The following is a 15,426-nucleotide window of genomic DNA, read 5'->3' as shown; positions in this document are numbered from 1 at the left end:
TTTGATGCATCATTGACTTATGTTATATATCCCAATTCAGTGCTCAGAGGAAACTTTTATAATGACCAAATAATGGAACTTGGTGTGGTGACAAAAATATGTGAGCATCATGAATTCTTGTTTTTGATAAATTTTGACTAAATGACCTAATATAATTATAACATAGTTAATTTCTCAGATACCATTTGACATGTTTGCAATACAGTCATGAAATAGGTATTAAAATTTTGTTGCATGTGTTGGTTGCTTGCTGCTTAAAAATTCCATTAAAAAATATTCATGATGGCACACGTTCTGTCCTTTTTATACGACCGCAAAAAAATTTTTGTGGTCGTATATTGGTATGACCTTGGCGTCGTCGTCGTCGTCACCGTCTGGCGTCGTCCGAAGACACATTGGTTTTCGCACTCTAACTTTAGTTTAAGTGAATGGATCTCTATGAAATTTTACCACTAGGTTCAATACCACAAAAGGAAGGTTGGGATTGATTTTGGGGGTTATGGTACCAACAGTAAAGGAGTTAGAGGCCAAAAAGGGGCCAAAAATAAGCATTTTTGTATCTTCCAGACATAACTTGTGTGTTAGTGTATGGATCTCTCTGACATTGTACCACAAGGTTCCATATCACAAAAGGAATGCTGGGATTGATTTTGGGGGTAATTGCCTCAAAATTTTAGGAATTAGGGGCAAAAAAAGGGGCAAAAAACAAGCATTTTTCTAGTTTCATGACAATAACTTGTGTGTAAGTGTATGGATCTTTCTGAAATTGTACTACAAGGTTCCATATCACAAAGGGAAAGCTGGAGTTTGGGGGTAATTGCCGAAACATTTAGGAATTGGGGGCCAAAAAGGGGCCAAAAATAAGCATTTTTCTAGTTTCCAGACAATAACTTGTGTTCAAGTGTATGGATCTCTCTGAAATTGTACTGCAAGGTACCATACCTCAAAGGGAAGGCTGGGATTGATAATGGGGGGTAATTGCCTCAATATTTTAGGAATTAGGGGCCAAAAAGGGGCAAAAAACAAGCATTTTTCTAGTTTCAGGACAATAACTTGTGTGTAAGTGTATGGATCTCTCTGAAATTGTACTACAAGGTACCATACCACAAAGGGAAGGCTGGGATTGATGATGGGGGTAATTGCCTCAATATTTTAGGAATTTGGGGCCAAAAAGGGGCAAAAAAACACATTTTTCTAGTTTCCAGACAATAACTTGTGTTCAAGTGTATGGATCTCTCTGAAATTGTACTGCAAGGTACCATACCACAAAGGGAAGGCTGGGATTGAGTTTGGGGGTGTTGAATCATAAGGGGGGGGGATTTTTTTTTTTTTTTCTTTTTTTTTCTTTTTTTCCTTTTTTTTTTCTTTTAAAATTTTCCATTTTAAGTTGGTTATTTCTGATTTATATTTAAAAGCAAATAATAATGATATGGTAGGAGATACACACCAAACAGGATGTGTAAATTATTATATAATAAGTATTGTGCAATAGCAAGAAATTTTCAATTGCACAGTATTGCACAATAGCAAGAAATCTTCAATTGCACAGTATTGCGCAATAGCAAGAAATCTTCAATTGCACAGTATTGCGCAATAGCAAGAAATATCCAATAGCACAATATTGCGCAATAGCAAGAAATTGTCAATTGTACAGTATTGCGCAATAGCAAGAAATATTTAATTGCACAGTATTGTACAAAAGAAGATACTTCGTATAAATTGCTTATTTCTTGACCAATTTCAATGGGGTTTTATTCTTGAATTCTTTGGGTTCTTTAATATCCTGTTTCTAACCGTGTATTTAGTTTTTGGATTTTGGGCCCCGTTTTTAAATTGGTCCACATTGAGGTCCAAAGGGTCCAAAATTAAACTTTGTTTGATTTCATCAAAAATTGAATTATTGGGGTTCTTTGATATGCCGAATCTAACCGTGTATTTAGATTCTTAATTTTTGGTTCCGTTTTCAAATTGGTCTACATTAAGGTCCAAAGGGTCCAAAATTAAACTTAGTTTGATTTTAACAAAAATTGAATTCTTAGGGTTCTTTGATATGCTGAATCTAAACATGTATTTAGATTTTTGATTATGGGCCCAGTTTTCAAGTTGGTCCAAAACGGGGACCAAAATTAAACTTTGTTTGATTTCAACAAAAATTGAATATATGGGGTTCTTTGATATGCTGAATCTAACCATGTATTTAGATTTTTGATTTTTGGGCCCCGTTATCAACTTTGTCCACATTGAGGTCAAAAGGGTCCAAAATTAAACTTTGTTTGATTTCATCAAAAATTGAATTCTTGGGGTTCTTTGATATGCTGAATCTAACCATGTATTTAGATTATGGATATTGGACCATTATAGGTGAATGTCCAATTTAAAATTTTTAAGTTCTTAGACCACATTCATTCTGTGTCAGAAACCTATGCTGTGTCAAATATTTAATCACAATCCAAATGCAAAGCTGTATCAAGCTTGAATGTTGTGTCCATACTTGCCCCAACTGTTCAGGGTTCGACCTCTGCGGTCGTATCAAGCTGCGCCCTGCGGAGCATTTTATTAATGTTGGATTTGAAGTTTATTTCCATGACAGTTTTATTACTTATTTGGGAAAACAAGAGAAAATTCGTAATTTGTAATCATTGATGTCTCATGTTTTCATTTAGCTGAAGTTAAATGAAGATAGCTGACAATATTTGAATGCTGTGTTTAATATATTTTTACATGTAAATTACTTCCAATTGATCAATTCCAGAATATTTTTATTGCACACTTTAAATAATTGCAAGAGAGATTGTTCTTATTGATAATAGTTTATCCAACCAATCATTTGGGAGAATTGATTTGAAAATTACTTTTGAAAAAAAACATTATATTTTGTGATTGAAGTTATTGAGTATTTTACAGGGGTACTGGTTACAGATGGGATTCTGGTCGTGAAAGGAGCCCAGCTAGGTCTGAGTCCGATTTCAGCAGGTAATTTAGTATAACTTGATGCACCCTGAATAAGATACTAAAATTTATTCAGAAGGGATGCATTTTTTATGTACTTTTCTTGCTTTGTTTAAAATATAACAGTCAAAGTATGGTAAACTATTCTTGTTAATTTGGTGAAGGAAAACTTAGTACTGATCAGTGTAAATGAATTGCTGCATATTGTGTTTTGTTTGCGACTTATTCATTGTTACATATATAAGGTTCCTAAGGGAATATCTGTGTAAAGATGAAGAAATAATAACTGGGAAGACAATATAAACTGATGGATGCAAAATCAGGGTCAACAAGTTAATATTTCAACCATATTGAAAGGGGAACATCTTAATGTAAAAATAAAGAGATGTGTTATGAATGCAAATGATACAACTATTCATAAAAGATCAAAGATGTGAACAATTACAGCTCATCGTATAACCTTCAACAATGAGCAAAACTCATACCATATAGTAAGCTGTAAAAGTTCCTGGTTAACAAAATTCATTAGATAAAACCAACAGCCTGATTTATATTATGACTGTCAGTTCAACATTATTTACTCCTAATTGCAATTGCTACATACTAAACAGGAGTACTACTTTTTAAAGCCTTTAATTTGACCTGGTTTTTAGTCAAATCTACGTTCTCTAGGTCTCAAGACTAACACTCTGTCACAAGACCCCCCCAAAAAAAACTGTCAGTTTACTTTGATGAAAGAAACTATAATTTGATGTTAAGATTTTTTTTAAGGACTCCAATATGGAGATTAAAACACATAAAAGTAATAACAGTTTTTAGCCGTAAAAATAACAACATTTTCAATTTGAGTCATGTTTCCTCACATAGAATATCTCCTACACAGTGATAAGAGTCCCATTATGCCAAAAATTGAAGTATTACTAAATGAGATGGGTTTTTTGTCGAGCCTGTGACTTTTGTCGCAAAAGCGAGACATAGCGATCCTACATTCCGTCGGTGGCGGCAGCGGCGTCCACAAATATTCACTCTGGTTAAAGTTTTTGAAATTTTAATAACTTTCTTAAAATATCCTGGATTTCTACCAAACTTGGACAGAAGCTTGTTTATGATCATAAGATAGTATCCAGAAGTAAATTTTGTAAAAGAAAAATCCTGTTTATCCGTATTTTACTTATAAATGGACTTAGTTTTTCTGCCAGTTAACATTACATTCACTCTGTGATTAAAGTTTTTTAAATTTTAATAACTTTCTTAAAATATCCTGGATTTCTACCAAACTTGGACAGAAGCTTGTTTATGATCATAAGATAGTATCCAGAAGTAAATTTTGTAAAAAGAAAAATCCTGTTTATCCGTATTTTACTTATAAATGGACTTAGTTTTTCTGCCAGTTAACATAACATTCACTCTGCGGTTAAAGTTTTAAAAATTTTAATAACTTTCTTAAAATATCCTGGATTTGTACCAAACTTGGACAGAAGCTTGTTTATGATCAAAAGCTAGTATCTAGAAGGAAATTTTGTAAAAATGTATTTCCAGTTTTTCCGTATATTACTTATAAATGGACTTAGTTTTTCTTCCAGTTAAATACATACAGTCTGCAGTTAAAGTTTTTAAAACATTTATTAGATTCATAAACCATCCTGGATTTTTACCAAACTTGGACAGAAGCTTCTTACAATCAAAAGATAGTATCTAAAGGAAAATTTTTCATAATTTTTTCCCCATTTTTGTTGAGCCTGCGACTTTTGTCTTCCAGACAAACTATAGATTTGATTGCATACTGTATTCATTTTTTACAAGCATAACTTTTTTCATACATTTCAAACGTTTTATTTCATTCTGTAAATCTATTATGTGCATTCCCCTATCACACTGAAAACATAGACTACAGCAAAAGTAGGCGAGACACTGGGTTCCGCTTACGATTTTTTTCATAAAGATAATTGAAAAGTATTTGGAAATTTAGACAGTTAGGTCTTTCAAATATTATTATGAATATCACAGAGATATTACAGGTGAAAGAAAGCCTAAATTTATTTTCTCTATAAAAATGAAAATGAGACTTTTACATGACAACAACACATAATGTAAAATCATGGATTGTAAACTACATGTTTTTCAATTTATGTTATCTCAACTTTCAAACAGACATAAATATGATAAAGGAAGGAAATCTAAAATTTAAAGATCAAATTTCAGTAAAAAATTAGGCTAAATAAGGTCTCGCTCTGTCCTTTCCTTATGAACTGCATGTATTTTTAATAGTAATGAGTAATTCAAAACCCCAATTTACAGCAATGGGTTTACATTGATCATTTTGATTCATTAGCCTATTTAATGTGGATTCCTGAGAGTATCTATATTTCCTGTTTCTTTTATCTATTTCCTATCATTTTACCAATAACTTAAGTACAAAGTTTCTGTTACTGTTAATAGAATAATATTGTGAGAAAACATTAATAATAACCATATGTTTTGTATCTACATGTATAAAGACTTTTGGGACCTATTCACTGTTTCAGTATCTAAAGGGATTAAGGGTAATTTATTGTTTGTTCCTTTGGCGATAACATTATGCCATTGTTTGGACATCCATTCAATAGGATATTGTTTACCATACAATGATTTGGAGTACATGGTGGATGTTTTTGAAAAAACTAACCAAAATACAATGATTCTGAAATAGTGAATTATGGTGGCTAACTTGGAGACTTGAAAATATTCAAGCCAGCCAAGATAGATATTATAGGTATAGGTAGAAATCATTGGAAAAACTATTGTGGAAAATCATTTTTGAATAATTTATCTGACAAGATTTGGTATACAGAGTTCCTTTTTGGGGTCCAATCTACTTACTGTGAATAAACTAATCTGTTTTCGATCAATTTTCATGGATTGAGGCAAAATTGCATACAAACCTATAGAAAATTAGTACTTTGTTCAACCATTAAATTCGTGGTTATTCTATACCAATGAAATCCCCAAAATTGGTATTCCAAGAATATGCAATGAATCCATAGTAAGCATTTAGAAAATTGTGGCTTTGATGGTGATAAAATGTCCATGATGTGCATGTTTATGAATGTATTACAATTACAATTGGATTCAACAAGATAACAACACTCTATGATTGCAGTTCAGGAAGTGAAAGAGATTTCAGATACAGAGATCGGAGATATGATAGAGATCGAGATCGAGATAGGGACAGGTAATTGTCTTTTGGAATACTCTTAAGGAAAGGGCACTTGCTATCAGGACTTAATTGATATAAATGACATAAATGTTGGGCAAAATACTTGTGGTGAAGTCAAAATTATAACTTTTGCTAAAGATATTGTAAACATTTCAGATGCAAAAAGTAAATATATAATTTAATAAGTTATTAGTAAGATTGATTTTGTTTTCAAGGATTCATCACTAATTTTATTTTCTCACACAATGCTTTTATGGCTAATAAAATGGTTACTGCTTCAAAGTATTTACATACAAATAAAACTAGTGGTGTAATTGAAACCAAGTCACTGCTTTTGGCTCCTGCAACAAGTATATTCTAGGCCTAGAAACATCATGCATTGAAAAACTCTGGGAATTTGTTTTATATTAGAAATTACTTAAAGACATGATTTATTATTTTCAGGAGTCCATTTAGAAGAGAACGAGACCGTTACAGTAATAGAGACCGTGAAAGGGACAGAGACCGTGATAGGGACAGGGACCGGGATAGAGAAAGGGACCGTGATCGTGACAGGGAAAGGGACCGCTACAGAGAAAGAGACACATCAAGAACTAGAGAAGGTTCTAAAGATGTCAGGATTAAGGAAGAAAAACATCATAAATCTAGTAGAAGGTTAGTTTAGTTTAATTCTTATAAAAAAGAAGGAAATGACGTAAAATCTAATATATTTGAATTTTGATAAAAAAAAAATGTTGATTTTCAAAATCAGTTTTCAACAATAACAAAGATGTTTTAAAGTGTTTCAAATGGATAAACAAGTTTGTAATGGATGATTTTATGCATATTATTGTTAGTATTAGTAAACCTAAATATTATAGATAAAATAGTTATATAATGACATTTTCCTGAAAATAAATGGAAGAGGAATAGGATTGATTGATTGTTGGCATTTAATGCTGCTTTCAGCACAGCTGGCTATATCATGACACCAGTTAAATTGGAGGAGGAAGCTGGAATACTGGGAGAAAATCACCAAAGACCTGAGACAGTGTAACTGGCAATCCAAGTCAATTAAGATCATAATTGAACTCACTTTGCGTCAAGAGGGATTTAAACCTAATGGTTTTCAAGCTTGTTGACAATTGTTTTCCATTCGTTTGATGTGTTTGAGCTTTTGATTTTGCCATTTGATCAAGGACTTTCTGTTATGAATTTTCCTTGGAGTTCGGTATTTTTGCTATTCTACTTTTTGTTACCATTTTAGATGAACAACTTACACCATTCTGCAACCATGGCCCCTTTAGGAATAGGAAGTTTACAGTTTCATTCGCATATTCATTTCAAGACAATTATTTTGAAATATTCAGCTTTTTAAAACTTCAAGGTGGTTGTAAAAAAAAAGATGGAATGTTTGAAATATTAAAGTAAGATATTGTGAGTACATTAAATTGTATTTTATTTTTACAGGAAAAAGGATGATGAAGATTCTGATCACCATAAAACTAAACATAAAAAGAAGAAGATTAAGAAAGAGAAGGATGATGATGATCAGTATCCTCCAGTTCTTACGCAGGAGATGCCTCAAGTCAAATCAGAACCTTCATCATGATCTTCTTTGTCTAATATCATTGTGTCATATTGTCATGTCGTTAATAAATGATGTATATATAATATTGTGTATTGATCAATTTTAGAGATATAAGTAATTGGCATTTACTGCAGTTTTGATATGCTGAAAGTTTCTGATGTGGAATTTTAAGAAATATTCTTTTAAAATTGTTAAATCCATTACAAAGATAAAATATTGGAAGTATCGTTTGTCAGGACCAGAGAAAACATTGTTACATCGGTTACAACAGCTAAGCAGTGTTGCTAGAGACATTTAATATAATCCATAGAATAGAAAAAAAACAACATTTTAATAACAGCTCTTCCTAGAGATATTAAACTAGACACTATAGAAAAAAATTCTATTTTAAAAACCAGCTGTATTACATTTAACTTAATAGACAGTTATTTCCTTGCAAGGATCTAAAGGGTGTCACTCTTGATCTGTTTGGCAACAAATGTATTGCCATGATGTAGTGTGGATTCATTTATTAGTCCCCTACCGACGAAGTCTGTCCGTCCGTCTGTCCATCCGTCAGTCTGGCAACTCAGCTTTCCACACTTTTTTTCTTCGTTCTTGAAGATATTGATTTGATATTTGGTATATAGTTTTATCATGACAAGTTAATAGATCAAGTTCGAATTTTGTTCCGGTCTGATGATTTAGTCCAGAGTAATGGTCCATGAAAAAACTCCATAACTAATGTTAAAGTACTATGTGAAACCATATAATCTGTACAAAGGGAGATAACTCATTTTTTAAAAGACATTCTTTGGTAAATTGTTTGAGGAATTTTGTGGCAGGTTTATATGTTATTTTGTATAAACTAATTTTCTGAATGCTACATGTATATATATATATATATATATTTTTATTAAGTGAAATCCTTTAATTAGATAATAATCTATTTTTATTAAGTAGATATAGGAAGATGTGGTATGAGTGCCAATGAGACAACTCTCCAACCAAGTCACAATTCACAAAAGTAAACCATAATCGGTCAAGGTACGGCCTTCAACACGGAGCATTTGCTCACACCGAACAGCAAGCTATAAAGGGCCCCAAAAAACCACCAGTGTAAAACCATTCAAACGGAAAAACCAATGGTCCAATCTATATAAAAACGAGAAACGAGAAACACGTATGAACTACATAAACAGACGACAACTACTGTAATCAGATTCCTGACTTAGGACAGGTGCAAACATTTGCAGCGGGATTGAACGTTTTAATGGTAGCAAACCTTCTCCCTTTTCTGAAACAATAGTGTAACATCACAACATAGAAAAACACACTATAAAATATCAATTTGAAGGCTACTCAATCAAAAAACGTAAATTAACACACAATGAACGAATAAATTTGACCTGTGACACCTGAATGCAAATACACAGTTAATAAAATATTACAAGGGATAAATAATTAAAGTCAAAAGTAAATAAACAGGTTTAAACAAAGTTAAAGTATGATATCGCTGTGAAATTTCAAACAATTAAGGTATATATTTCATTACATTACATTGTGTAGATAAAAGTTGTTGACATTTTATAGGTAAGTTACAAATCTATATTAGTTTGTGACAAATGAAAGAAAAAGTATTTGGAACTATTAATTATATTTGATTGTAATTTGAAAACAGATATACATTGTATTACATCATATCTAATTTTAGAGAACTATTAATCATATCTAATGTTAGAGTGTTATAGGTTTTCCACACTTTTTTTCATCATGCTTGAAGATATTGATTGACAATTGGTAAATAGTTTAATCATGACAAGTTACAGATCAAGTTCAAATTTTTGTTTCGGTCTGATAATTTTGTGCAGAGTTATGTTCCTTGGACTTGAAAAAATTCACTCATATATTCAGTTTTCCACTGTTTTTAGTCATGCTTGAAGATATTGACTTGATATTTTCTTTTTGTTTACACCATGACAAGTTATAGAACAAGTTAGCATTTTGTTCCAGTATAATGAATTTTTACCCGGTAGGGGACTATGTATTGCCATGCAATACTCTCAGAATGCTTGTTTTCTTTGATACCAAATTTTGTGTATTGAGGAAAAATTGTGTTTTCGTGGATATTTGATTTCATAGTTTTGCCAACGTCTGCATACAGACCTATAGATAATTTGTTTTTCTTTGATTATTTAAATTCCTGGTTAATTTATATCGACCCAATCCCCTAAAAATTGGTATCCCACGAATAATAATGAATCCACAGTATTCATTTTTGTGTTGATATAACTTTCAAAATCTGTTATTTGTTCTTAATATAACAGATATTCTGTGATGACCTTTCCAATAGTTGTTTCCTGAGTTATGATTACCCAGCTATATTACAGTTGGTTGCCAATATTTTTGCTTGCTGTATAACAATAAAATCCTTATAGAAAACATGTTTTAAATAGACAATTAGGAAAAACAACTTTGCCTATATGTGACCCGCCACAACAGTTCCAGGCTTATCTTCAAAAGTGATGATTTTCTATAAATTGTTTGAAATTTCACAGTGATATCATACTTTTAACTTTGTTTAAACCTGTTTATTTACTTTTGACTTTAATTATTTATCCCTTGTAATTTTTTATTACTGTTTATTTGCATTCAGGTGTCACAGGTCAAATTTATTCATTCATTGTGTGTTAATTTACGTTTTTTGATTGAGTTAAGCCTTCCAATTGATATTTTATAGTGTGTTTTTCTATGTTGTGATGTTATACTATTGTTTCAGAAAAGGGCAAAGATTTGGTACCATTAAAACGTTTTATCCCGCTGCAAATATTTGCACCTGTCCTAAGTCAGGAATCTGATTACAGTAGTTGTCGTCTGTTTATGTAGTTCATACGTGTTTCTCGTTTCTCGTTTTTATATAGATTAGACCGTTGGTTTTTCAGTTTGAGTGGTTTTACACTAGTATTTTTTTGGGGCCCTTTATAGCTTGCTGTTCGGTGTGAGCCAATGCTCCGTGTTGAAGGCCGTACCTTGACCTATAATTGTTTACTTTTATAAATTGTAACTTGGATGGAGAGTTGTCTCATTGGCACTCATACCACATCTTCCTATATCTAATTATGGCGGTAAACGTGTTTATATTTCCTCTAATTTATTACCAATACAGATTACAGCATGAGCATTAAGTTTTTGGAGTGAATCTAATTGTTTCACATTGAAAGGGAAAATATGAACATATGTATGGACATATACTGGTACATATAAATCAAGCATATGCCTGCCCATTAGGATCCAAATAGTGTCGCATCCCGTGTTCGTTACTAGGTTTTATTTTATCTATGCCTGTCTTAGAACTACATAAACAAGATGTATGTGTTGTTTGAAAGTTTTCTCACATCTCTTTCACCTACATGCCCTAATATTGATCATGCTGTTTGACTGTTTCAACTTACTCTGCATTAACAGATCTTTGATTTCATCACTTTGTCAGGATTCATGTACAAAATGTATTCATGATAAGATAATAGATGAACATTAGAAAGCATATTAAATAATACACAGCTGCTTGATGGTTTATTATATATCTGGGTATTCACTTTCTAAGCATTGATTTAGTTTTCCTTAAGAGAAAGAAAATGTTTAAAGATTCAGGTACAATGTAGCTATAGCAACCGAGTGGTTGATATAGAAATAAAAAATCTTCAGTTATTTAGTTATTGTAGCTACAATTTCATCCCCCCAAAAAAAACATGAAAAATTTTAAAGCTATAATAGATGAACATACATGTATCAAATTGAAAAAAAAAATGAAAATCTTTAAGAAAGCCAAAAATAACAAAAATAACCATAGTTTTGTTATTTTGCAGAAAGTAGCAAAATAACTTGTCAGAGTGTTTTGAATCTATGTATACTTCATAAAAATGCAAAAAAACTCGTTTTAACCCTGGTACCTCCATAAGTGTGAAAATCTCATGGCTGTTCACATATAAGGATGTTTTCTTGTACTCGACAAGTCAAGGGTTGATGTGATAGTGATCCATTCCATACAGATATTTTTAATTTAATTTTAAGCATTATGATAGTTGACAGTGTTGATTACAAGATCCAACCAAAAATTGTTAGAACTGGCTGTATTAAATATGTGTCTGTAAAAAGATACATTCAACCATAATAGATAAAATATGTTAATGTTAATTACCTTTTTCTTCATTTAAATACCACTATTTTTATCTGGAAAAGTGTTACTGTAATGCTCCTCTTTGTTCTGTTATATGGAAGAGTATATGAAATTAAGATCCAATTTAAAAGTTTAAAAGTGTTAAAATAGTATTTCCACCAGACCCATATGATACCAACCTCCTTTCAAATACCAACTTGGATGATGCACAATTTTATTTGACTGAATTATACTCATTATAAATGGTCACTCCTTGAAATAGAGAGGTGATAGACACCAAGGGGACATTCAAGTGTTCCAGGGGGGTATGCAGATCATTTAATTATCAGATTGTTGTTGCTGCAAAATAAATGGTTTGACATAAGGGAAAGAGATCAGAAAATAATGTCAAAAAAGGTTTTAAATTGGTAATCTTCCAGAAATACATTTGATATCAATATCATAATCAAACAAAAGCAACTAACACAAAATGAAGACATTGGACTTCTAAATGGAAATGTGTGAAAATACCTTCGTCTAGAGCTATGCTGGAGAATATCACAAATGCTGTTTTAATCTTAAATTATTTTCTTCTAGCAGAATCGGAAATACTTCCATTAAACAATAAGCAGGTATTTCATTTCAGCATATGTCATAATAATATCAGAAAGAGTAATTTGAAAAAAAGATATACTGACATTATGCTACCAATGTTAAAATCTCCAGCAAACGTCTTGATGTTTATTTTATTTGAATGCATGTTCAGTTGGGTGCTCTTGGTACAATTTGATAAAACATGAACATAACAGGGATTACCAAAAATGGTGGACAGTAAAACAGTCCTCAGCAACCAACAACACCCGACTCCTCTGAAAGAAAGAGGTACAAATACAGACATATACAAAAAGCAGATGGTCCAGATAACTTGATAATTACAACATGTGATGGGGTAAAACAATTTTTAGCTCTGCTTAAAACATTTAATTATGTAGAGTGAATTAGTTAATTTATAATTCAATATAAAAAAAAATGCAAACAAGACAACTGCCCACCAGAGACCACAGGACGAGGATGCGACAAGTCGAACTTTGTTAATTTAGACGGATCTTAAACGAGTTTGGCCATAAACTTATTCATAATAATACAAGAACAAGACTAATTTAAAAGGGTTGCATTTAATGCCTATAGGACTACCTACAATTTGTCGATAAACTGTATTACTGAAACTCACTTTTGGATAAGAGAGTTGGGAACAGCCATTCCCTATGGATGCAATGACAAAATTGATGGTGTAGGTATTTTCGTCTAGTCCCAGGTGTAGTACTGTCAATACATTACAATTATTTAACACTTCTGCTCGAGAAATAGAAGTCATGGTCACAGAAATTATACACTACCTGCTGTTCACACCGTGACAATTGATAGTCTGTTATCGTCTGTTCGAAAACCTTTAGGCATTCACCATATCAGAACTAAATTATACTCAATTCCATTATCTAAACTTTATTTACTATTTCAAGAGGCCCAACATACTTCCGTTATTGATTCTAATTCTGTTTTGTATAGATTAGTTGCAATAATCATGGACATTGCTAACCATAGAATATTCAAACCCGTAACAACTACTTCCAAAAATGAGGAAAAACGTTTTTTTTTTTTAAAGTAGAATTCGCCAATAAAGGTTTAGATGTTATCAATATTAGCAATATTTTCCACCAGAAATTTGTACAAAAAACTATACCTGATTACTTCAAAAATAAAGCTACACCTGTAATTTCATATACTTACATCAAGTCTATTGCATCCAAGATTTTCAACCAGAAGAGGGTTTCAGAGGCCTTTAACCTCAAAGATGTGAAATCCAAACCTCCGGATTGCTTATGTGCATCGTCAAAGTACAATTATAGTCCAGCTGGTCATGTTATTACTGGCGACCTTGGCATCGTTACCAATGAACAACTAAGAGTGTTGTTAGCCAAGGGACCAAAATATAGAATTCCCCAGCCCAACAACTGGAAAAAGAACTTCAGGTCACTGATGGATGCAGTTGAGGACTATGCTAGAAAATGGGTAAAGCGCGAACCAGACGAACCAGAACTGGACACTTTGTCTGAATGGATCAAAGCCATTCGATCATGCATTCAGAAACTACGATGTACTATGAGCAAAAGGGTTTCTAACTCATTCAAGAACCCGGAGGTTGTTGATGCTTTATCCTCTTTGCATGACAAATATGTCGTTGTTCCAGCAGATAAAGCCTCCAATAATATTGTCTTCGTATGTAAAAACCATTATTTGCAATGTCTCACAAAAGAGCATGCAATAAACAGCACAACTGGTAATCCTATATATTCTTTAACATCATTTACAAAGGATGAAATTTTACAAAATAAAAAATCTGTCCTTCTTTCATTTGGTATTAACACCAAAGAAAACGAAGACAATCTACCGTCATTATGCTGGATACCAAAACTTCACAAAACTCCGTATATCGAACGATACATAGCTGGATCATCAAGATGTTCGACTTAACATCTTTCTAATATGTTGACTACTATTCTTTCTACAGTAAAATATGGCCTTCAAAAATATTGTGATGAGATATATTCAACCATTGGTGTCAATCAGATGTGGATTCTCAAAAATTCTAAAGATCTACTGCTAAAACTTAGATCACAATCTCTGCAACTTTGCAGCAACATTAAGACATTGATTTTTCTACGCTTTACACTACTATTCCCCATGCTCAATTGAAAGATCGACTTCACCATCTCATTAAACAGAGCTTTTTCTATAAAAATGGGAATCGTAGATATAGATTTCTTGTTTTTGGTTATAATATTTCTTATTTTGTGAAGAACCACACTGATTCTATCAGAAAATACAGTGAAGATGATATTATCAAAATGCTGGATTTTTTAATCGACAATATATTTGTTGAGTTTGGAGTATGGATATTTCAACAGACAGTCGGTATATTCCAATTGGTACTAATTGTGCACCCCTTCTGGCCGACTTGTTTTTGTACTCGTATGAAGCAGAATTCATTCAGAACCTTCTAAAAGACAAAAAGAAAAAGCACCTTGCAAAATTCTTTAATTTTACTTTCAGATATATTGATGATGTCCTATCACTGAATAACCCATATTCATATATCCCAGTGAACTTGAAATTAAGGATACTACTGATACAAGAAGGACTGCTTCAAACCTTGATCTTTTCATCAATATTGACACAGATGGACGACTTTACACTAAAATCTATGACAAACGGGATGATTTCAACTTCAAATTATCAATTTCCCATTTCTCAGCAGTAACATACCCTCTTCCCGGTCGTATGATGTTTACATATCTCAATTGATACGTTATGCTCGTGCATGTTCACACTATACTGACTTCATATACAGGAGTGTGCTCCTTCCACAGAAACTGCTCCAACAGAGTAATGAGGAGGAAAGATTAAAAATTACACTCCGTAAATTTTATGGACAACATCACGAATTGGTTGATCTATACGATGTGTCTGTGTATAAACTAACTAATGACATTTTTACCACGTCTTAGATTGTGGTTT

General features: G+C 32.2%; 1 protein-coding gene across 2 annotated transcripts in view; it reads left to right on the top strand.

The window, feature by feature from the left end:
- LOC127716245 (pre-mRNA 3'-end-processing factor FIP1-like) overlaps positions 1-7,798 on the top strand; it is a 35,501-nt gene extending 27,703 nt beyond the window's left edge. The window contains exons 14-17 of one of the 2 annotated variants that reach the window (XM_052222371.1): positions 2,905-2,973; positions 6,089-6,160; positions 6,590-6,799; positions 7,595-7,798. In XM_052222371.1, the coding sequence (XP_052078331.1) occupies positions 2,905-2,973; positions 6,089-6,160; positions 6,590-6,799; positions 7,595-7,736 (493 nt within the window). In that variant the 3' untranslated portion in view covers positions 7,737-7,798. The remainder of the gene's footprint in view (positions 1-2,904; positions 2,974-6,088; positions 6,161-6,589; positions 6,800-7,594) is intronic. The other variant, XM_052222372.1, reaches the window with a different exon arrangement.
- The last annotated feature ends 7,628 nt before the right edge of the window (positions 7,799-15,426 follow it).

The sequence above is a fragment of the Mytilus californianus genome, unplaced genomic scaffold, assembly GCF_021869535.1.
Source record: "Mytilus californianus isolate M0D057914Y unplaced genomic scaffold, xbMytCali1.0.p SCAF_9, whole genome shotgun sequence".
NCBI lineage: Eukaryota > Metazoa > Mollusca > Bivalvia > Mytilida > Mytilidae > Mytilus > Mytilus californianus.
The sequence above is the reverse complement of the archived record's forward strand: the minus strand, read 5'-3'. Positions and strand labels throughout refer to the sequence as shown.